Source organism: Nycticebus coucang, chromosome 12 (assembly GCF_027406575.1).
Source record: "Nycticebus coucang isolate mNycCou1 chromosome 12, mNycCou1.pri, whole genome shotgun sequence".
Classification (NCBI taxonomy): Eukaryota; Metazoa; Chordata; class Mammalia; order Primates; family Lorisidae; genus Nycticebus; species Nycticebus coucang.
Window position 1 is genome coordinate 67,944,282 of NC_069791.1, and position 21,109 is coordinate 67,965,390.

Here is a 21,109-nt window from a genome sequence, read left to right on the forward strand (position 1 = left end):
TTATTTTCATTACAAAATGCTAAATTATTTCCTTCTGTTACATATTTCCTTTCAGTATTTTAAATAAATGTTGATGCTAGACAGATTTGATGCCAGCTTTTTAGAAATTTAACAGGTTTCATATAGGCTTGAAGGAACAGTTGAGTTACTCTTGATCTCTTTTTACAGTGACTTTGTTTTTACATGATTTTGTCTTCACTGTTTTTTTTCTTCCAGAGATGAATATGGTATTAAAAATGATGAAACTGGTAGCTCTTCTATTATCTTTGCTGAGCTTACCTCAGAAAAAGAAAAACGCTTCGGAGAATCGGACACTGAAAATCAGAATAACAAATTGATGAACTTTTCCATCAATTTAGTCATAAAAAACGACAATGAATTTAACTCGTCCTTTGAGCTCCAAGAAAATGGTTTGGCTGATTTGTCTACCAGACCAGTTGTTAAACAGCAGCGGCCACTTAGGCATAACTCAGATGTAGAAGGGAATTTTACATCCACTGAGGAATCTTCCGAAGAAAACATCAGCTTGTTGCAGCAGACAGAGGTAGATTACTTCACAGAACAGAACCTGCCAATTTGTTGTTTACCCCTAGTAATTGTATGACGGACTGTGATTTCGTGTGGCCTTCCCTCTTCCTCAGCTGACTTCCTACCTCATACTCCTGCCTCTCTCAGCTTCAGCTTCTCTGTCATGTGTTCAGTCTCTTGTATTCATCATGTTCTCTTTGCCAAATGGCCTTTGTATTTGGTTTACCATTTCTGACCTCGGTTGGATCATTTACTTCTCTAGATAGATATTCTTGTGTATGTATTGTGAAGCTGGAAACCTCATTCACCCTCTATTTCTGTTGTATGTTAGCATCAAGCTATAAAAATATATTTATGCAAAGAAGGCCGGACTCCATGGCTTATGCCTGTAACCCTAGCACTTTGGGAGGCTGAGGAAGGAGGAATCATTTGAGGTCAAGAGTTCAAGACCAGCTGGGTAACAACATAACAAGACTCTGTCTCTAAAAAAGGAATTTTTTTAAAATAAGCTGGGTGTAGTGGTGTGCCTCTGTAGTCCTAGCTACTTGGGAGGCTGAGGTGGGAGGATCAGTTGAGGCCAGGAGTTTGAGTGAGCTATGATTGTATCACTGTACTCCCAGCCTGGGTAACAGAGCAAGACCCTGAGACCCGGTCTTCAAAAAAAAGTTTTTGGCTGAGTGTGGTGTAATCCCAGTTGGTAATCCCAGCATGCTGGGAGGCCGAGGTGGGTGGATTGCTTGAGCTCAGGAGTTTGAGACCACCCTGAGCAAGAGTGAGACACCATTTCTACAAAAAATGAAAAACTGAGGCAAGAGGATCGCTTGAGCCCAAGAGTTTGAGGTTGCTGTGAGCTATGATGCCACGGCACTACCAAGGGCGACAAAGTGAAACTCTGTCTTTAAAAAAAAAAAAAAGAAAGAAAATTATGTAAAAAATTTTTTTTTTTTTTTTTCCTATTTAAGTACCAGCCCAAGGTGAGGCTGCTAGAGCCTAGGAAGGACTTCTCAATGGGACTCAAGGTTTCCGTGAGGGACTCAAGGAGGGAAAACTGCCTTAGATCTGCCATCTGACTTTGCAAAGGACACCCCTGGGCCTTTCCGGGAGGCTAAAGGCCGGAGACCCCCCACAAACGCTGCTAGTTTTCTTTGAATTCCCCAAAGGCCCTGGACGTGGCGGTGGGGGATTGCCGGGTCCTCCATTCCCCGCCCGGACACAATGGCCGCCAGCGCCCTGCACAAAGACGGGGTGAGGGTGAGGCGCTGGGCCTCTCCTCGGGGCGGGAAGAGGAGTCGAGGCCTGCTCGAAGTTCTCCACAGCTGAGACCAAGTTTTCTTAGGGACAGGCCTAAGGTGGCTTCCTGGAGCCCCCGCGAGAGCTCGGGGGGCCAAAGGCTGCACCTTTCCAAAGCCCAGGGTGGGCGAGATGCGGCCTCACGGCTTTTCCCGCTGGCTAGGCCGGGTACCGGCGGAGCCACCGCCCAGTTGCTAGGCAACCACCGAAAATTATGTAAAATTTTTTGAGCATGGCTTTCAGTGAGTCCCAGTAGGATTGACAGGTTAGTTTTTAGACTGTTCTTTTTTATTTTTTTTTTATTTATTTACTTTATTTATTTTTTTAATTGTTGAGGATTCATTGAGGGTACAAGAAACCAGATTACACTGATTGCATTTGTTAAAGTCTCTCTTACAATTGTGTCTTGCCCCCAAAAGGTGTGGCACACACACCAAGGCCCCACCCCCCTCCCTCCTTCCCTCTCGCTGCTCTTCCTTTCCCCCACCCCTCCCTCCTTCTTTGTCTACTTTCCCTTGTCCCCACCCCCACCGTGTCCTTAATTGTCCTCATATCAAAATTGAGTACATAGGATTCATGCTTTTCCATTCTTGTGATGCTTTACTAAAAATAATGTGTTCCACTTCCATCCAGGTTAATACAAAGGATGTAAAATCTCCATTTTTTTTTAATGGCTAAATAGTATTCCATGGTGTACATATACCACAGTTTGTTAATCCCTTTGGCGATTGTAAATTGAGCTGCAGTAAACAGTCTAGTGCAAGTGTCTTTATGATAAAAGGATTTTTTTCCTTCTGGGTTGATGCCCAGTAATGGGATTGCAGGATCAAATGGGAGGTCTAGCTTGAGTTCCTTGAGGGTTCTCCATACTTCCTTCCAAAAAGGTTTGAACTATTAACTATTTCTAGTTAGTCTGGCCAAAGGTTTATCTATTTTATTTATTTTTTCAAAAAACCAACTCCTTGTTTCATTAATTTTCTGAATGATTCTTTTGTTTTCAATTTCATTGATCTTTGATTTAATTTTGGAGATTTCTTTTCTTCTGTTGGGTTTAGGCTTAGATTGTTCTCTTTTTCCAATTCCATAAGATGGCTTATGAGTTTGTTGATGTGCTCTTTTGCTGTTTTTTTTTTTTTTTTTTTGTAGAGACAGAGTTTCACTTTATTGCCCTTGGTAGAGTGCCGTGGCATCACACAGCTCACAGCAACCTCCAACACCTGGGCTTAGGCGATTCTCCTGCCTCAGCCTCCCGAGTAGCTGGGACTACAGGCGCCTGCCACAACGCCCGGCTATTTTTTTGTTGCAGTTTGGCTGGGGCTGGGTTTGAACCCTCCACCCTCAGCATATGGGGCCGGCGCCCTGCTCACTGAGCCACAGGCGCCGCCCTCTTTTGCTGTTTTTTGAATGTAGGCATCTAAAGCGATAAATTTTCCTTTCAAAACTGCTTTTGCACTATCCCACAGGTTTTGGCTTGTGTTGTCATTGTTGTTATGCTCAAGGAAGTTAGTGATTTCCTGTTTTATTTCTTCCTGCACCCAAGTGTCATTCAACAGAAGGTTGTTTAATTTCCATGCTTTTGTGTGGGGTTGAATGTTTTTTGTTGGAGTTGATTTCCACCTTCAGTGCCTTGTGGTCTGAGAAGATACAAAGTAAAATTTCAATTCTTTTGATTCTGTTAAGGTTTTTTTTTTTTTTTGTGGCTTTTGGCTGGGGCTGGCTTTGAACCCGCCACCTCCGGCATATGGGACCGGCACCCTACTCCTTGAGCCACAGGCGCCGCCCTCTGTTAAGGTTTTTTTGTGTGTCCTAGGATATGATCATTTTTGGAGAATGTTCCATGGAGCGATGAGAAGAATGTATTCTTTGGGATGGAGTGTTCTGTATATGTCTATCAAGCACAGTTGTTCTAGGGTCTCATTTAAATCTCTTAAATCTTTGTTTAATTTCTGTTTAGAGTATCTGTCCAGCTCTGTAAGAGGAGTGTTAAATCCCCCTATTATTATGGTATTATAGGATATCATATTGCTCAGACTGAGTAAGGTCTGTTTCAAGAATCTGGGAGCATTTAAATTGGGTGCATAAATATTTAGAATTGAAATGTCTTCTTATTGTATTTTTCCCTTGACCAATAAAAAGTGACCATCTTTGTCTTTTTTTTTTTTTTTGTAGAGACAGAGTTTCACTGTATTGCCCTCGGTAGAGTGCCGTGGCCTCACACAGCTCACAGCAACCTCCAACTCCTGGGCTTAAGGGATTCTCCTGCCTCAGCCTCCCGAGTAGCTGGGACTACAGGCGCCCGCCACAACGCCCAGCTATTTTTTGATTGCAGTTTAGCCAGGGCCGGGTTTGAACCCGTCACCCTTGGTATATGGGGCCGGCACCCTACTCACTGAGCCACAGGTGCCACCCATGTATACACATTTTAAGAAAGAAAAAAACTGTATTAAAATTGTAATACTCAATATATACGGATAACAAAAGATGAATACAAGTGACTTTGAGCACCTCTTATTATTGCAGAAGTCAAACATGACTTGAGTATTACAAATTTAATAGTTTTTTTCCTTTCTTAAAATGTGAACACATTTTTTTGTTCCCTCTGTATATTCAATGCAATATTTTAAACTCCTGTTAAAAAAAAAATACATGTTTTCAGGCTGTGCATGGTGGCTCATGCCTGTAATCCTAGCACTTTGGGAGGCCAAGGTGGCAGGACTGCTTGAAGCCAGGAATTTGAGACCAACCTGAGCAACAGTGAGACCCTGTCTCTACAAAAATGCAGAAAAATTAGTTCAGCATGGTGGTGCATGCCTGTAGTCCCAGCTACTCAGGAGACTGAGGCAGGCAGATCACTTTAGCCCAGGAATTTGAGGTTGCTGTGAGGTTTTTTTTTTTTTTGAGACTCTGTCGCCCTAGGTAGAATGCCATGTTGTCACAGTCCATAGCAACCTCAAACTCTTGGGCTTAAGTCATCTCTTGCCTTAGTGTCCCAAGTAGCTGGGACTACAGGCTCCTGCCACAGTGCATGGCTTTTTTTTTTTTTTTTTTTTTGTCAAGGCAGAGTTTTACCCTGTGCCCTGAGCAGAGTGCAATGGTGTTGTAGCTCACTGCAACCTCAGACTCAGGCTGTGGACATACTGTTGTCTCAGCCTCCAACGCCACTGGGATTACAGGTGCTTGCCATGGCGCCCTTCTAGTTTTTTCCATTTTTTTCATGAGTCGGGTTTTCACTCTTCCCTTAGAGTACCCAGCTATTTTTTTGTTGTAGTTGTCATTGTTGTTTAGCAGGCCCCAGGCTGGGTTTGAACCTGCCAGCCCCAGTGTATGTGGCTGGAGCCGTAACCACTCAGCTACAGGTGCCAAGCCTGCTGTGAGCTTTGATGACCCCACTGTACTCTAACCCAGCTGACAGAGCAAGACCCTGTCTCAAAACAAACAAACAAAAGAAACAGAAATACATGTTTTTGTGCTTTTTAATGAAACAAACTTTGAACTGATTGACCTGAGTGTAAAGTAATTGATTTTGAGGGACTTTTTAATCAGAATTGTTTCATTTCTCTGCATTTGTGGTTACAGTGAACTTAATATTTGCTTAGCTTTTTTTTTTAATAAGTTATTAGTTACCTACAATGTGAAGCCAGCCAAAGTATATATATGTTAGTGAATACATAGAGTAGTAGAATACATACAGCCATTCTTTGATGCTTTGTCTTAGCTTTAAAAACATGATGTAGTGAGCAGACCAATATCAAGACCAGTTGCCCTATTAGAGAACTTCTGTCATTTTGGACCCCTGCCTGTTTTCAACCTGGCCTACTTCTTCCTTCCTGTGTTGTTATAAGATAGTCTTTTAATTATCATTCTACCTATCTGTTTCCTTCATTAGACTTTGTACTTAAGCAAGATTTGTCCTTAGCAGTTAGTTATAGTGCTTGGTCTAGAGAAGGCGAGTATTTGTTGGCTAAGTGGATACTGTGAGTGAGTTTTGCAGAGATGGGAGCCACGGTGTGTCTTATCCTAGGCGCAGTTTCGCCTGATGCTACATATCCAGATGCAGCTGTGTGAGCTCTCCCTGTGGGATTGGATAGTGGAAAGAAACAAACGGGTCCAAGAGTGTGTGGACGAATCTGCCTGTAAGTACATACTGGGGTGGGAAGTGAAGACAAAATCAAATCTTCTCTGTCTAATGTAAGAATTGCCTCTGGAAGCTTTAGATTAAAAGCAAAAACAAATTCCGTGAACCCAAAGAAATAATTTTGCTTATTTCAACCTTTTTCAAAAACAGGTATTTGGACGTGATTTGTTGATATTTAAGCAATAATAATACTGGAATTTAGGTTAATATTTGAGAGAAAAGGTTCAAAAAAATTTTTTTAACACAATAGAAATTTATTTCTTGTTCACTTAATAGGGTCCAAGTTCCCCTTTTAATTTTCTAAGAGACAAAATTAAATATTTGTTTTTTATTTTATTTTGATTTAATTTATTTTATTTTTGAGACAGTCCCACTCTGTTGCCCAAGCTAGAGTGCCATGATATTAGCCAAGGTCATAGCAACCTCAAACTCCTAGGCTTAAGAGAACCTCCGACCACAGCCTCCTGAGTAGCTAGGACTATAGGCATATACCACATTGTCTGGCTAGTTTTTTCTATTTTTAGTAGAGACAGGTCTCGCTTTAGTTGAGGCTGGTCTCAAACTCCTGATCTCAGGCTATCACCCTCCTTGGCCTCCCAGAGTGCTAGGAATACAGGCGTCAGCCACCGCATCTGGCCTTGTTGGCTAGTAATTTATTTATTTACTTTTAGGGCTGATGTTTAAAAATACTATAACATGAGTTCTCAACTTTGGCTGTACATTAGAATCATCTGGGGAACTTTTGGGTACTGTCAATGGAAAAAGAGCGACTTTATAATGGAGAACTGTAATGTTATAGTGGAGAAACCTGACAAATGCTACATTAGCCCACGATCCAGGTGAAAATCAACAGTGGCATGTGGATAGCATGTGCCTCCTTGATGTGATGTGGTGAGAGGGATACTTTATCTCTGTGATCTTTTTCTCCAAAACCCGTAATTCTGGTCTAATCATGAAAAAACATGAGACAAATGTTGAGGAACATTCTACAGAATACAGTATCTGACTAGTACTCCTCAAAACTGTCAAGGTCATCAGAAACAAGGATAAGTCTTGAGATATTGTCACAGACCAGAGGAACCTAAAGAGACATGACAACTCAGTATAATGTGGTATGTACTAAATAGGGTTCTAGAACAGCAAAAGCAGCTGGTAAAAACCAAGGAAATCTGTGGGCGACAGTTATATAGTGTATCAGTATTGATGCATTAATTGTGACAAAGGTACAGTACCAGTATAAGGTGTTAATATGTGGGGTAGGTAGGGGGACTGGGTATGAGCTCTGTGGGAAAAACTGTACTGTCTTCTCAATTTTTCTGTAAGTCTATAAGACAATTCTAAAAAATAAAATCAGTTTTTGGGTGGCGCCTGTGGCTCAAAGGAGTCAAGCGCTAGCCCCATATGCCGGAGGTGGCGGGTTCAAACCCAGCCCCGGCCAAAAAAGAAAAAAAAAAAAGAGAAAGAATAGATATGCATTTGCAGAGAGCTAAAAAAAAGAAATAATAAAAATAAAATCAGTTTTTTAAAAAAGCTGTTGTCTGAGACCACACCAGTTATTTTTATATAATTGGTCTAGGATAGGTCTTAGCCTTTGGTAATTTTTAAAAATTCTCTTGCTGATTCTCATATATAGCTGAGATTAAATTGACTATATTAGATATCAAAATAGCAAATTAGAGTGACCTTTTTTAAAGTAAAGACTTAACTGAATGTCAGTTATTTGCTGTTTTTTCCTTTATTTGGTTTAAAACATAGATCAGTACTTATTCAAAATCTTAGAGTAGGTGCCAGTGGGAAGACAGAAACATAATATCTTACTCCAGCAGCTCATAGATACAACCCAGTGCTGTTTCTCTAGTTTGCCATGTAATTAATTAGAAGGACATGGCAGAACTTTGTCCAGCTGAGTCACGGCAAGTAGTGTGTTGGATATTTTCAGTTCCCTATAAATTTATATCCTTTCCTTGCTACATGAGCATTGTAGTTTATATGCAAATGTATTTATGAAAAGAAAAATTGTTTAAGCTCCGTATGCAATTTTTTTTTTTTTTTTTGAGACTGAATCTCACTCTTGCTCTGAGGTTAAGTGCTGTGGTGTCATCATAGTTCACAGCAACCTCAAATTCTTGGGCTAAAGCTGTCCTCATATCTCAGCTTCTCAAGTAACTGGGACTATAGCACCCGCCACAACACCCGGCTAGTTTTTCTATTTTTAGTAGAGATAGGGTCTGGCTCTTGCTCAAGCTGATCTTGAATTCCTGAACTCAAGCTATCCTCCCAGAGTGCTGGCATTACAAGCATGAGCCACTGCGCCTGGCCCCTGTATGCAAGTGTTGATTTTTAAATGTCTGATTGAAAAATAAGTAATGAGTATAGGATGAGAACTTTATACCATTCAGTACAATGAACCTATCAAAACAACGAAGGCAAAATATGTATAATGTCACTAGCATGGTGTATATTTTTCTTTAAAAATGTTTAAAATAAGTTTTAATTGTCCAGGCATGGTGACTCATGCCTATAATTCTAGCACTCGAGCAGGCCAAAGCAAATGGATTGCTTGAGCTTAGGAATTTGAGACGAGTTTAAGCAAGAGTGAGACCCTTCTCTATTAAAAATAGAAAAATTAGCCAGGCATCATGGTGGGTGCCTGTAGTTCCAGCTACTCTGGAGGCTGAGGCAGGAGGATTGCTTGAACCGAGGAGTTTGAGGTTGCTGTGAGCTAGGCTAATGCCACAGCCCTCCAGCCTGGGCAACAGAGTAAGACTCTGTTTCAAAAAATAAATAAAAATGTTTTATCTTTTTAGTAGTCCAGCACTGCGTTTGTAGCTTTCCATCAATTCTATTTGTACATTTCACCCTAACCCACAATCCCCTGAGCACCAGACCTGGGTTTGAATCCTGGCTCTCATAGTCACCAGCTGCAAGGTTTTGGACAAATCAGGTAACTGCTCTTGGTTTGTTTCCTTATTTGCAGAATGGGATTATCCCTATTTTTATAGGGTTGTTGTGAGCATTAAAGCTTTCAGTGTAGGATGTAGTGGATTGCCAGGCATAGAGAAGGCACTGAGTCTGTGGAGACTGTTTCCCCTGGGGCAGGTTTGTGTGTGGTTACTGAATCCTCTAACTGTTGCCCTCTGTTTGGATTTGTAAGGAGGGTTAAAATGAGAACCATGTGTTTTAAAGACAGACTAAAGGAAAGCAGTTACCTGAACAGTTGTAGGAGTCAAAAGCCTTTCTTGCATTTCTACCCAGATGGAGGTGGGTCATTTCACTGTGAAGGGTGGGGTCAAACCATTGTGTTTATATAAAGTTTTCTGTCTTGTGAAGTACTTCTCAAGTATATGTTAGATATTGTAGGACACACTTGTTCTTTTTGTGGAATCGATGTGAGTTATAAAAGCAACTAGGCTCATTCAGGAGGTAAGAGCATGTAGTGTTTTTGTTCTTGATGGTTTATGATTTTTTAAGAAATTCATATGGGGTCTTGCTTTGTTGTCCAGCCTGGTCTTGAACTCTTGAACTCAAGCAGTCTTCCCATTTCAACTTTTTGAATTTTAAGACTTAAAATGACTGAGCTATTAAACTTTTATTATGATATTATTAATTTGGCAGGAAAAATCCAGGATTGTTTTCTTCATCAAGTTTGTTTGCTTTTGTCCTATAAAATCTTTCCACCCTCTAAATTCACTTACTATGTCATCATGTTAATAGATGAATTAATTCATTTACTTTTTTATGGCAGTCATTTTTGGAAAATAAGACATTCCAGATAATGGAAACTTACCCCTTGAGCTAACGTAATTCATCATTTTTCTTACTCCATTATTTATATTAATGTCTTCAATCCACTGTGGGCTAGGATGCCAGATTTATTAGCATTAAATCCCAGGATGTCAAGGGTTGAAGGGACTTAAATGTCATCTAATCTAGTCACCTGATGCCTGAGAATTACTTAAAAGTAAGAGGGGCTTTCAGTGAAATTAGAGGTACTCTCTTTCTGGTGGCTAAGTCCATTGACTATTGCCGGCTAGTTTCTGTTGGTTTCTTTGTTAGCTGAGAAGTCTTTCATACTTATTTAAAGATTTAAATCATTTTGTGGCTTGGTGCCTGTAGCACAGTGGTTACGGTACCAGCCACATACACCGAGGCTGGCGCGTTCGAACCCAGCCCAGGTCAGCTAAACAATGACAACTGCAATAAAAAATAGTCAGGTGTTGTGGCTGGCGCCTGTAGTCCCAGCTATTTGGGAGGCGAAGGCAAAAGAATCGCTTAAGCCCAAGAGTTTGAAATTGCTGTGAGCTCTGATGCCTGGTACTCTTCCGAGGGCAACATAGTGAGACTCCGTCTCAAAAAAAAAAAAAAAAAGATTTAGACCATTTTGGAGTGTTGACTTTGTTGAAAATCTAAATGTTGCTAAGAGTTGAATGTTAATATATTTAGAACCACAGTAACATTTATGTGAATGTAATAAGTAAAAAATATTAGAGAAATAAAACTTTTTTTTTTCACTTCAAGGTCCTTACGTTATGGCCAGTGTTGCAACAAAAATTTTTCAAGAATTGGTAGAAGGTGTGTTCTACATACATAATACAGGAATTGTACACAGAGATCTGAAGGTAAATGGGTGTGATGAAGTCATTGAAAGTGTTAGCTTCCGTAACAGGGGTGACTTGATGTTGGTTCATTGAATTAAATGACATTATGTGATGTAGTCCATTTAGTTAGGAGGTTATCATTACTGTAATATGAAACATTGTTCTATAGGTCTAGAACATGAAAATGTTAGACTGAATTTTAAAGCAATAATTGTTGGGCATTTGAAAACATTGTTTTTCAGGTGTTAATGCTCTGAGTACTAATGTAACCAGTGATACTGAAATGTACTTGGCGCTGACAGAAATGTTAATATATTACTTTGCAGCCTTAGAGGTAAACTTTGATTCTGTATCCATCTTTAAGTGAATGTGGGAAGTTTGTTTTTTTCTTTTTTTGCTATTTTAAAAAAACTCTATAATGATTGTTCCAATTTTTACCTACAGAAGACTATCAAAAAAGAGAGCTTTAAATTAATTTGCTTTTCAGGCAAAAATTAAATCACAGAAAAGGCATTTAAAATAAAATTTAGTAACAAAAGTTATTATCCAAATCACTTTATTTTCTGAAAAAGTTTAAGAACCAGTAGTTTGTGCATTTGGGATGCAGAAGGTGATGGATTAGGTGTTTTCTGGTACACGACTAGCCAGAAAATGCAATCTGAGTTACTGAAATTCTCTAGCATCATGAAACTTTGAGACCTTATTTTAAGAGGTAAGTTGTATTGTAGTAACGGTATACAGAATTCCATATCTTCACTGGGAGAAGTTGCTTCAAGTGTTGTTTGTATTTCTCACCATAAATATTTCTGATGTTTCTTTTACAGATATCCTCCAGAGATAAAGGGTTTTGGGATAGCTTTATTAGAGTTTCCCTTAAGAGGTGGAATTCTGGTAGCATGATTCCTGCAGGTAGAATCCCTTGGTTATTGGTCAGCCTCAAAGGATATGTGTGATAAAGTAGCCTGGCAAGAAGTGTCTTATCTCTAATATTGGAACTGCGCTGAAGGTACATATAAATTGGAGACTCCCCATTTCTTGTTAAAATATTGACATTTGCTTCATATTCAAGCAAGAGATTGATTATTGTCCCCCTGCCTCCAAAACATGCCTCATGGATAGCTGTTTGACCTTCATGGTCCTGGGCATTGACTTTGGCTCCGTTCATTAACAGCAAACGGATGCAGCTCATCCCTACTCCCAGCAGCCGTCCTGCTTTGCTTGATGCAGTGCACACTGCCAGCTTCAAGGCCGTGTTTCCCGTGGAAGAGACAGCACAGTTAACATTTGCTCCGCAGGCAATGAGCGTTTCCATCATCTCCCTATTCAGGATATCTGCAGCCATGTGAAGGGGTGTCATACTGGATTCATTAATAGCATTGACATGGGCACCATTTTGGGCCAAAATGGAGAGAACTGGATAGGTACCATAAGTTATGGCCAGGTGGAGTGGTGAATGATTGTTGCTGTTATCTATACGAGCATTAACTTGAGCTCCATGTTCACACAAGATGCGGAGACACATTATGGCATTGTTCTGAATCTCTGTCAGGATCCTTTGGATTCTGTTGCCTGGTTTTGTCCATGTGGTAGAAGTTATTGGCCAGTGTAGTAGCATCAGATGGAGAGTGGTGAGGCCTCTCGTATCCCTGGAATAGGTATTAGTCACAAATTACACTGAATTCTCAGTGGGAGTGCTCTGTGTGAAGAAATAATGCCTAAAAGGCAACATTTATTTAAGGTACTACTTTTTAATTACTTTGAGTCATTGTTTTCAAAATATACATGGTCGTGTAATTTCTTAGGCTTTTATTGGAAGCTGGCAAGGTTCTAGAGAGCTATGGCAGCCTCACATAACTATACATGGTGAAAAGGGTAGGAAAGGATACCTGGGGAAGATGGGTAAGTATGTATAGAAGGGCTTTCAAAAGACTTGCCAAGCTAGGGAGAACAGGATCTCAAATCCTTTCCCAGGGTTTTTAGGTATGTGGTAGAATGCATCATTGCATGGTAGGGCCCAGCTTCTTTGAGCAGCCTATTTCAACTTTGTTGCTCCAGTTAGGACTGGCCCCTTAGAGGCTAGAGCTTAGTTATTTTCTTGCACAGTGCTGGGCTGAGTTAGTAAGCATTTAGTAAAATCATGTGGACTTGAGTATGATCTGTTTTTACCATAGAAGTGAGCCATAAAGGGCCAGATCTCCCCCATTTACTCAGTTCTTAGTGGCTCTCTGCCTGACATTTTCACTCTAGTGTGTAGGTAAGGGTTGAATCTAAAGACCTGGGGTCATCTTCATTCCCTGCTCCAATCTAGGTAGAATGAACATATTACAACTTGGCCCTCATCTTTCAGGATTGCTTCCAAAATTTCTTGGTTTTGGCAGAGAAAAGAGAATGTTTGTTATGAAAATCTTTTTTTTTTTTTTTTTTGGCCAGGGCTAGGTTTGAACCCACCACCTCCAGCATATGGGACCAGCGCCCTACTCCTTGAGCCACAGGCGCCACCCTATTATGAAAATCTTGACTGTGTTTCCAGAAATTAGAAAATGATTTTAGTTTTAGTGTGAGGCCTTATGCTGGGGATGTGATGAGACAAGTGGTCCTTACCTCTATAGGGCTTATAGTCTAGAATGGAAGACAAACATGAAGCATAATCAAACAACTAAATATTGGAAGTGGGCAAAGTTCTAGAGAGGTGTGGAAGCCTCACATACTGTACATGGTGTAAAGGGTAGGAAAGGTGCCTGGGAAAATGCAGTGAGTCTATGTAGAAGGACTTTCAGAAGACTTGTAGAGCTGCGGTGGGGTGTACAAGAAGAGATTGAGAGTAAGACAGATCAGGTCAGGTAGATTCTTGTGGAGCAGGGCAAGGACTTGAGGCAAGAAGTTCTTTTATTTTGAGACAAGGTTTCACTCTGTCACTCAGGTTGAAGTACAGTGGCATCATTATAGCTCACAGCAACTTCAAACTCCTGAGCTCAAGCTATCTTTGTGCCTCAGCCTCCCAAGTAGCTGGGCCTGTAGACATGCACAGCCGTGCTGGGCTGGGTTTTTTTTTTTTTTTGGTGGTGGGGGAGGGGAGTAGAGACAGGGTCTTGCTATGTTTGCCCTGGCTGATCTCTAACTCCTACTTTCACCTTCCAAAGTGGTGGGATTACAGATATGAACCACCATGCCCATCCTATCATTTTTATACTATGTAATTCTTTCATTCATTCAAGTAGTATTTACTGCAGGGGTCTTCATACTGTTGCCCGCGGGCCACACGAGGCAGTGTGATTGTATTTGTTCCCGTTTTGTTTTTTTTACTGCACATAAGTTATGTGCAGGGTGCCTAGGAATTTGTTCATAGTTTTTTTTTTTTTTAAACTATAGTCCGGCCCTCCAACAGTGTGAGGGATAGTGAACTGGCCCCCTGTTTAAAAAGTTTGAGGACGCCTGATTTACTGGGTACTTAACTAAGAGTTGGGGCTTTGGTTTAGGTGATGGAGATACACAGCGATGAGCAAGATAAACTCCTCTTTCACTAAGCTTACCTTCTAGTGTAGGGTAACAAGAAAATCCATTGTCTGTATTTTCTCATTTTTCATACCCAACTGAGGTTGTTAAACTTCTTGAAGGCCAAGACTTACTGGAGTTTCCACAATACCACTATTGAGTACTTAATACTCATTATGCATTAATTTGGCTGACTGGCTTGTGTTGTTGCATTATTTCCAACATTTCAGGATATCTCATCCAATTAGTAAAGAAATTGGTTCATTCAAAAGGTGATAGTTTGTCATCCATAACTCATGAAGAATGAACAAGTCCACACGTAACTGGAGAATGTTTTGAACTGAAAAAATCTAAATCAGGTATATCCTCATTTAGAAACGATTGCCTGCTGAGTTAACTTACCTTACTTCTGGGTCAGCACCATGTTCTAACAAACAAAGCAAACTTTGTGCCTTGCGGTATTCAGCAGCCAAATGAATGGGGATGATAGACTGTGTCTGCTTTGGGGGGAAAGCAAAATACATTACAAACAGCCCTACAGTTAAAAATAATATTTGTATTTGCTTGCTATTTCAAAGTAAGTTTATTTAGTATCTTATTGGTTCAATATTTTTCTTGTATATGCATTGAAATTTTCCTTTTCTATTGCCTGTGTTTTGATTACTAAAACTTAGTGAATTTCACATAGCAAAGTCTTATGTTTTACAGAAAGGTAAATTTACTGAGGAAATAGAAATAACACTCAAAGCTTTGAAAGGTTTTGAAAGTTGATTCCTTTGAAGATCCCATAGTACAATTAATGTTAATTGCTATGAAGTCATTTCATCCTTAAATTAGCCCATGAGGTAATTGATAAATAGGTGTGGTATTTTTTAAGGGTTTGCCAGAGTCACATTATCAGCAGTAAAACCTGAATCTTCAGGGCATTTTAAAGATAATGCAGCATATGTTCTGTTTATGATTAGCAGAGCTGTTTATGCCAGTTCTTAAGAATATATACAGTATATAGTATAAGTAGTGGTTTTATACTATGACTACCGGGGAGAGGGTAAGATAAAGGGGAGGGTGACTTCCTTTTTGAAAAAAAATTTATAAAGGCAATAAACATTCTATACACATTTAGAAAATGAAGACGTGCGAAAACGGGAAAAAATTCTGCCCTATAGACATAATCACCATGGGTATATTTGAGAAAATGACATTAATGTTCTTCCAACCAAACAGGTTCTAGTCTTTTCTTACTTCAGTTTATGTTGTTCAGTGGAAGACTTTGGTTGCAGACTTTGGGGAGCGCTGTCCTAAATGTAGAGTCAGCTGGAGATGTACTGTCAGTTGTAAGGGCAGTGAGGAGTTCAGTGAATCTGTGAGCATTAGACCATGCTCCTTCCTATGCATCCTGTCTTTTTCTAAAAATGACTGACCAGAAAAGAGCGTACCTGGTTCAGAAGTAATCTGTAGTTGATGGAGTTGGCCAGAATGGTCATGGGTTGGTTGACGGGGTGGTTTCTTAGGAGTGCCTTGATTGTAGTGCAGTCTTCTCTCATTATGGCCTCGTAGAGTTTTGTGTGAAGTGCAACAGATGGGCCATCTTCTAGGAGCTTGGCACTCTCAGTGACCAGGTCTCTACTTTCTCTCTTGGTTATATTTCCCATGAGAAAAACTTAAGTGACGACTTACGCGTGTACAGGAAAATGTTACAGAGTTGGTCGGTTTCAGTCTCTTTATGATGATTCCTTCAGTTCAGTTCTGGAACTGTTCTAGAATTGTTTAGAATTATATCTGTGAACACAGTTTTTATATTGGAGCCAGACTTTTTCAGACTTTGTTCCTTGATCATAGAGTGCCGAATGTCAGCACAGCTTTTAGGCTTTTCCTCTCACAAAAACATAACCAAACTATCATCTTACACCTTTCTTTTTCTTTTTTTTTTTTTGGTGACCCATTTTGTCACCCTGGGTAGAGTGCTATGGTGTCATAGCTCCCAGCAATTTCAAACTGTTGGGTTCAAGTGGTTCTCTTGCCTAAGTCTCCTGGGACTACAGGCGCCCACCATAATACCCTGCTATTTTTAGAGACAGGGTCTTGCTCAGGCTGGTCTTGAACTTGTGAGTTCAAGCAATCCATGCTCCTCGGCCTCCCAGAATGCTAGGATTATAGGCATGAACCATCATGCCTGGCCTTATATCTTTATTTGTGTTTTCTTTTCCAATTCAACCATAGTTCAAACAATAACAAAGCTAAAATGGCAATTTATACATTAAAATAAAAAATTAAAATTATTACATTTAAAGTAAGAAAGTAACTTTGAACCTAAGTATTTTTAAGTTTTTAGTAGACTCTTCCCTCCCCCAATCATAGGGAGCTCTTCACTAGGATAGGAGTGGTTCTACTGGAGATGTTTTGGGTCTGAAACAGTTGCTTCAGTAGAACCATTTAGTGTGACCTAGTCATTCCCAACCCTGGCTAATATGAGTCATCTGGGAACTTTTTAAAAAATATCAAAACTTTTTAAATAAAAATATCAATATCTTCGCATCTGGGAGGCCAAGCCAGGTAGTTTGCCTGAGCTCACAGGTTGGAGACCATCCTGAGCAAGAGCAAGACCCCGTCTATAAAAAATAGCTGGGCATTGTGGCAGGCGCCTATAGTCCCAGCTCCTTGGAAGGCTGAGGCAAGAGGATCGCTTGAGTCTGAGCGTTTGAGGTTGCTGTAAGCTATGGCACCAGGGCACGCTACTAAGGGCAACCAAGTGAGACTCTGTCTCAAAAACAAAAACAAACACACAAAAAAGAAATAGCAGTATCTTTGGCCAATAGTTTTTAAAAGCTTTTCAGGTAATGATGTATAGACAGGGTTGCGAAGCCTTCATATGGAGTATATGAAGCATGCTCTACATTAATAGTTCTTAAATTTGAAATAATCTTGGGAATTTTAAATGGAATTGATGCTTACATCTTACAGGAGTTACAGGATGCTTACATGCTTGCAGGAGTTCTGGTTTATTTGGTCTGGGGAATGGCTCAGACATTCTTCCCAGTGATTCTAATGTATAGCCAAATTTGAGAACTGTTCCTCAAATTTTTAACTTTGAAGAGGCCGTGCTTGCTTCTGAGTTGGAAACTCTTAACATTCACAGTAGTTTTCTTTTTTTGCAGTTTTTTTTTTTTTTTGGCTGGGGCCAGGTTTGAACCCACCACCTCCAGTATATGGGGTCGGTGCCCTATTCCTTTGAGCCACAAGCACCGCCCAACATTTACAGTAGTTTTTACTATTTATTTTAAGAAAGCCAAGGAAGGGCGGCGCCTGTGGCTCAGTGAATAGGGCGCCGGCCCCATATTCCAAGGGTGGCAAGTTCAAACCCAGCCCCGGCCAAACTGCAACAAAAAAATAGCTGGGCATTGTGGCTGGCGCCTGTAGTCCCAGCTGCTAGGAGGCTGAGGCAAGAGAATCGTGTAAGCCCAAGAGTTAGAGGTTGCTGTGAGCCATGTGACGCCACCGCACTCTACCTGAGGGTGGTACAGTGAGACTCTGTCTCTACAAAAAAAAAAAGGAAAGCCAAGGAATTGACTTGTTCTGTTTGTTTATAGCCTAGAAATATTTTCCTTCATGGCCCTGATCAGCAAGTAAAAATAGGAGACTTTGGTTTGGCCTGCACAGACATTATACAAAAGAACACAGATTGGACCAACAGAAATGGGAAGAGTAAGTTTTTTGGTTTGTTTGTTTCATAAAAAAAAAATCAGTTGAACATGTCAATATTTAAAGAGAATCATAAAGATTTAATAGCAAAGGTAAGATAAAGACAAAGAGTGACCATTGTTTCCTTAGTAGCTATGATGTCCAGCTCATAGTGAATGTTCCTTAATGCTATCAGTGTTAACACTGCGATGTTTTAATATGTGGATTTTGCAATTATAGGAATACCAACACATACTTCCAGAGTGGGTACTTGTCTATATGCTTCACCTGAACAGTTGGAAGGATCTGAGTATGATGCCAAGGTAGTATTTGTTGCTTTTTGCTCTTTTATTCTGCCCTTGTAAATAACAAACAGTATGCTTAAATGCAGAAGTTCAATTGTGTGGATGCTTGGGAGTACTATAGATTATCTATTGCATCAAACTGCCCTAAGAATAAGCTTTACTTTTCCGTTGAATCTGACTACATTTTAAAGGCAATGTACTATTTCTCAATCCATGGATGTCACAAATTGTTTTTGAAATGGTCTTTCCCTTTGAAATGTCTCTCTTCAGGGCGGCGCCTATGGCTCAGTCTGTAAGGCGCCAGCCCCATATACCGAGGGTGGCGGGTTCAAACTTGGCCCCGGCCAAACCGCAACCAAAAAATAGCTGGGCGTTGTGGCGGACGCCTGTAGTCCCAGCTACTCGGGAGGCTGAGGCAAGAGAATCGCTTAAGCCCAGGAGTTGGAGGTTGCTGTGAGCTGTGTGATGCCATGGCACTCTACCAAGGGCCATAAAGTGAGACTCTGTCTCTACAAAAACAAAAACAAAAAAAAAGAAATGTCTCTCTTCATCTCATGGAGCTAGAATTCAGGAAGGTTCTTTTCACTCTTTCATTCTTCTGTTTTCAAGCTTAGTTAAGTAAGTCTGCCACTTGACTCTCTTGAAATAGAATGAAGATGGGCAGTGCCTGTGGGTTAGGGGTTTTGGCGCCGGCACCATATACCGAGGGTGGCAGGTTCAGACCCAGCCCTGGCCAAACTGCAACAAAAAAAATAACCGGGCATGTGGCAGGTGCCTGTCGTCCCAGCTACTCGGGAGGCTGAGGCAAGAGAATCACCTAAGCCTAGGAGTTGGAGTTTGCTGTGAGCTGTGATGCAACAGCACTCTACCGAGGGCAATAAAGTGAGACTCTATCTCTAAAAAAAAAAAAGGAAAAGACATAGAATGAAGATATTGTGAAGTTTTAAACCTCATTCTTCCTTGAAGAATTGCTAAAGTAAATCCGTTCTTCAAAATAACAACGGAAATAAATTTTCCCTTTTGATGAACAATTTAGCTTTTTAGCAATTAGGAAAGAGCTTTCCGAAAAAAACCTGGCTACTCCTAAAATCTTATCTAGTAAAGACCTTCCTAGAAAAACTATTTTTAGGAAAAGTAGCACAGATTTTGTACAGTTTGTTAAATGTTAACAAGAATGCTTAATTCATTGCAAGTGGAGGCAGAGGTCATGTGAGACTGAAGTATGATCCAGGATACTCTTTAGTTTTCCTGTAGCCGGTCCTAGCCAGAGTTAGCTCATATTTTGGGGGGTCAGGCCTGATGGCCAAGGGGTAGTGAAGACAGTTGGATTGTCTGACCGCTGTGAGTGGTGGAGATTATCCCTGCCCTTCACTTGATGGTCAAGCCCATGGATCTTCTATTGGTGTTAAAGAGACAGGGTTGGGAAAGTCTCATACATCTCTGAAGGATGAACCATCTTGCTCTGTTCCCAGCATTGCAGATGACTTGTGTGTCCTCATTCTTAGAAATCTTCTGTCTGAGGTGATGCTACATTGCAATGGAAATGTTATTCCAACTTTACTAGTGAATTCCCCTTATTGTTCTTTTTCCAGTCAGATATGTATAGCTTGGGTGTGATCCTGCTAGAGCTCTTTCAGCCATTTGGAACAGAAATGGAGCGAACAGAAGTTTTAACAGGTTTAAGAACTGGTCAGATACCTGAATCCCTCAGTAAAAGGTATCCAATACAAGCCAAGTATATCCGGCACTTAACTAGAAGGAACTCATCCCAGAGACCATCTGCTATTCAGCTACTGCAAAGTGAACTTTTTCAAAATTCTGGAAATGTATGTACATTTTTTTTTCTTGACCCTAGGTGGTTTTTATTTCTTCTCTTGGGGAAAGAAGTGGAGGGGAGCTTCCCCAGCCTCAACCTAAGGAAGGGATGAGTGTGCCCCGAGGGGACAGGGCTGGAGGAGCCCATGATCTACCAGAAGGGCTTTGTTCTTGTCTACCTGCAGGGTGTACTCATGGGAGTCACTCCCCTGGGAGTGGCAGCTCCTGCATCCCTGGAAGGGCTGGTGACCTCAGGTGTGGTTGACAGGTCCCTCAGGGGTGTTTTGGTCACAGGTGAGTTCTGACACTCCATCAGGAATTTCTAGTCATGGATGATCCTGGTACCTTCCAAAGTGGTGCTGCTGTAGTTCAGGGGTCCTCAAACTTTTTAAACAGGGGGCCAGTTCACTGTCCCTCAGACCGTTGGAGGGCCAGACTATAGTTTAAAAAAAAAAAAAAACTATGAACAAATTCCTATGCACACTGCACATATCTTATTTTGAAGTAAAAAAACAAAACGGGAACAAATACAATCACATTGCCTCCTGTGGCCTGCAGGCCATAGTTTGAGGACCCCTGCTCTAGTCCTTGGGTGGTAGCTGCATGCTGTCGTTGAGACCACCAGGTGAGTAGCATCCATGGCCTGGCTTGGGCCTGGCTATAGCTGCTACCTGCAGATATGGTGTCTATAAATTTTTTTTTAATGCTGGGGAAAATAGGAAGCTTACAATACAATTTATTTAAATTGTGAATCATGTTTCACAAAAAATAGTTGAATTTAGACTAAGATTTATTGAAACTAAATATTTAAACCCATTCTCAGAGTTCCCTAATAGTGTATCAAGGACTAAGTTTAGTACCTATATACACACATCTTTATTCATAGTCCATGTAAGGAAATGGATTCAAGCCAGCCTTCTACTCTAAAAATTAGGAGCTTTGCTTTCTAGTCTCATCTTGCTAACTCAGTGAAAAGGTTTTTATTTTTCTTTTCCAACTATGGTACTTTTTATAAATTTCATAGAAGTATCTACTTGTGAAGAGCAGTAATTGTAAGCAGGAGTTGGAACAGCGATGACAGAAACAGCTTTAGCCAATCTAAGAGCTCTTAGCTGTGTGATTGTGGTTTTTGGTCCTGTGATGTGGCATTGCCCCAGGGCAGCCATTCCCTTCCTCCTTCTTGTCATGTTACAGTGCCAGGTACAATCTCTAATCTGCATATACTTAGGTGATTGATCCATTCTATTTCCTCTAGGAACTTTTTAGGA

The 21,109-nt window shown here is 40.6% G+C and overlaps 2 protein-coding genes across 4 annotated transcripts in view; one reads left to right on the top strand and one right to left on the bottom strand.

Annotated features, from left to right (window-relative positions):
* Positions 1–21,109, top strand: part of EIF2AK1 (eukaryotic translation initiation factor 2 alpha kinase 1) — a 42,629-nt gene that overhangs the window by 18,162 nt on the left and 3,358 nt on the right. The window contains exons 9-15 of one of the 3 annotated variants that reach the window (XM_053554514.1): positions 217–544; positions 5,840–5,951; positions 10,472–10,572; positions 17,631–17,745; positions 17,962–18,044; positions 19,619–19,852; positions 20,027–20,135. In XM_053554514.1, the coding sequence (XP_053410489.1) occupies positions 217–544; positions 5,840–5,951; positions 10,472–10,572; positions 17,631–17,745; positions 17,962–18,044; positions 19,619–19,852; positions 20,027–20,135 (1,082 nt within the window). The remainder of the gene's footprint in view (positions 1–216; positions 545–5,839; positions 5,952–10,471; positions 10,573–17,630; positions 17,746–17,961; positions 18,045–19,618; positions 19,853–20,026; positions 20,136–21,109) is intronic. The other 2 variants (XM_053554513.1, XM_053554515.1) reach the window with 2 other exon arrangements.
* ANKRD61 (ankyrin repeat domain 61) lies at positions 10,581–17,622 on the bottom strand. The gene is made up of 2 exons (XM_053554516.1): positions 14,446–17,622; positions 10,581–12,197 (listed from the first exon to the last, which is right to left on the bottom strand). Exons 1-2 carry the CDS (start codon positions 14,565–14,567, stop codon positions 11,252–11,254), a joined length of 1,068 nt encoding a protein of 355 aa, XP_053410491.1. The 5' UTR covers positions 14,568–17,622; the 3' UTR covers positions 10,581–11,251.

Coding starts and splice junctions, on each gene's coding strand:
- ANKRD61 (XM_053554516.1), bottom strand. CDS start 14,567: ATGTATTTTGCTTTCCCCCCAAAGCAGACACAGTCTATCATCCCCATT. Junction 12,198..14,445: donor GGTGCTGACCCAGAAGTAAG/GTAAGTTAACTC, acceptor TACCTATTCCAG/GGATACGAGAGGCCTCACCA.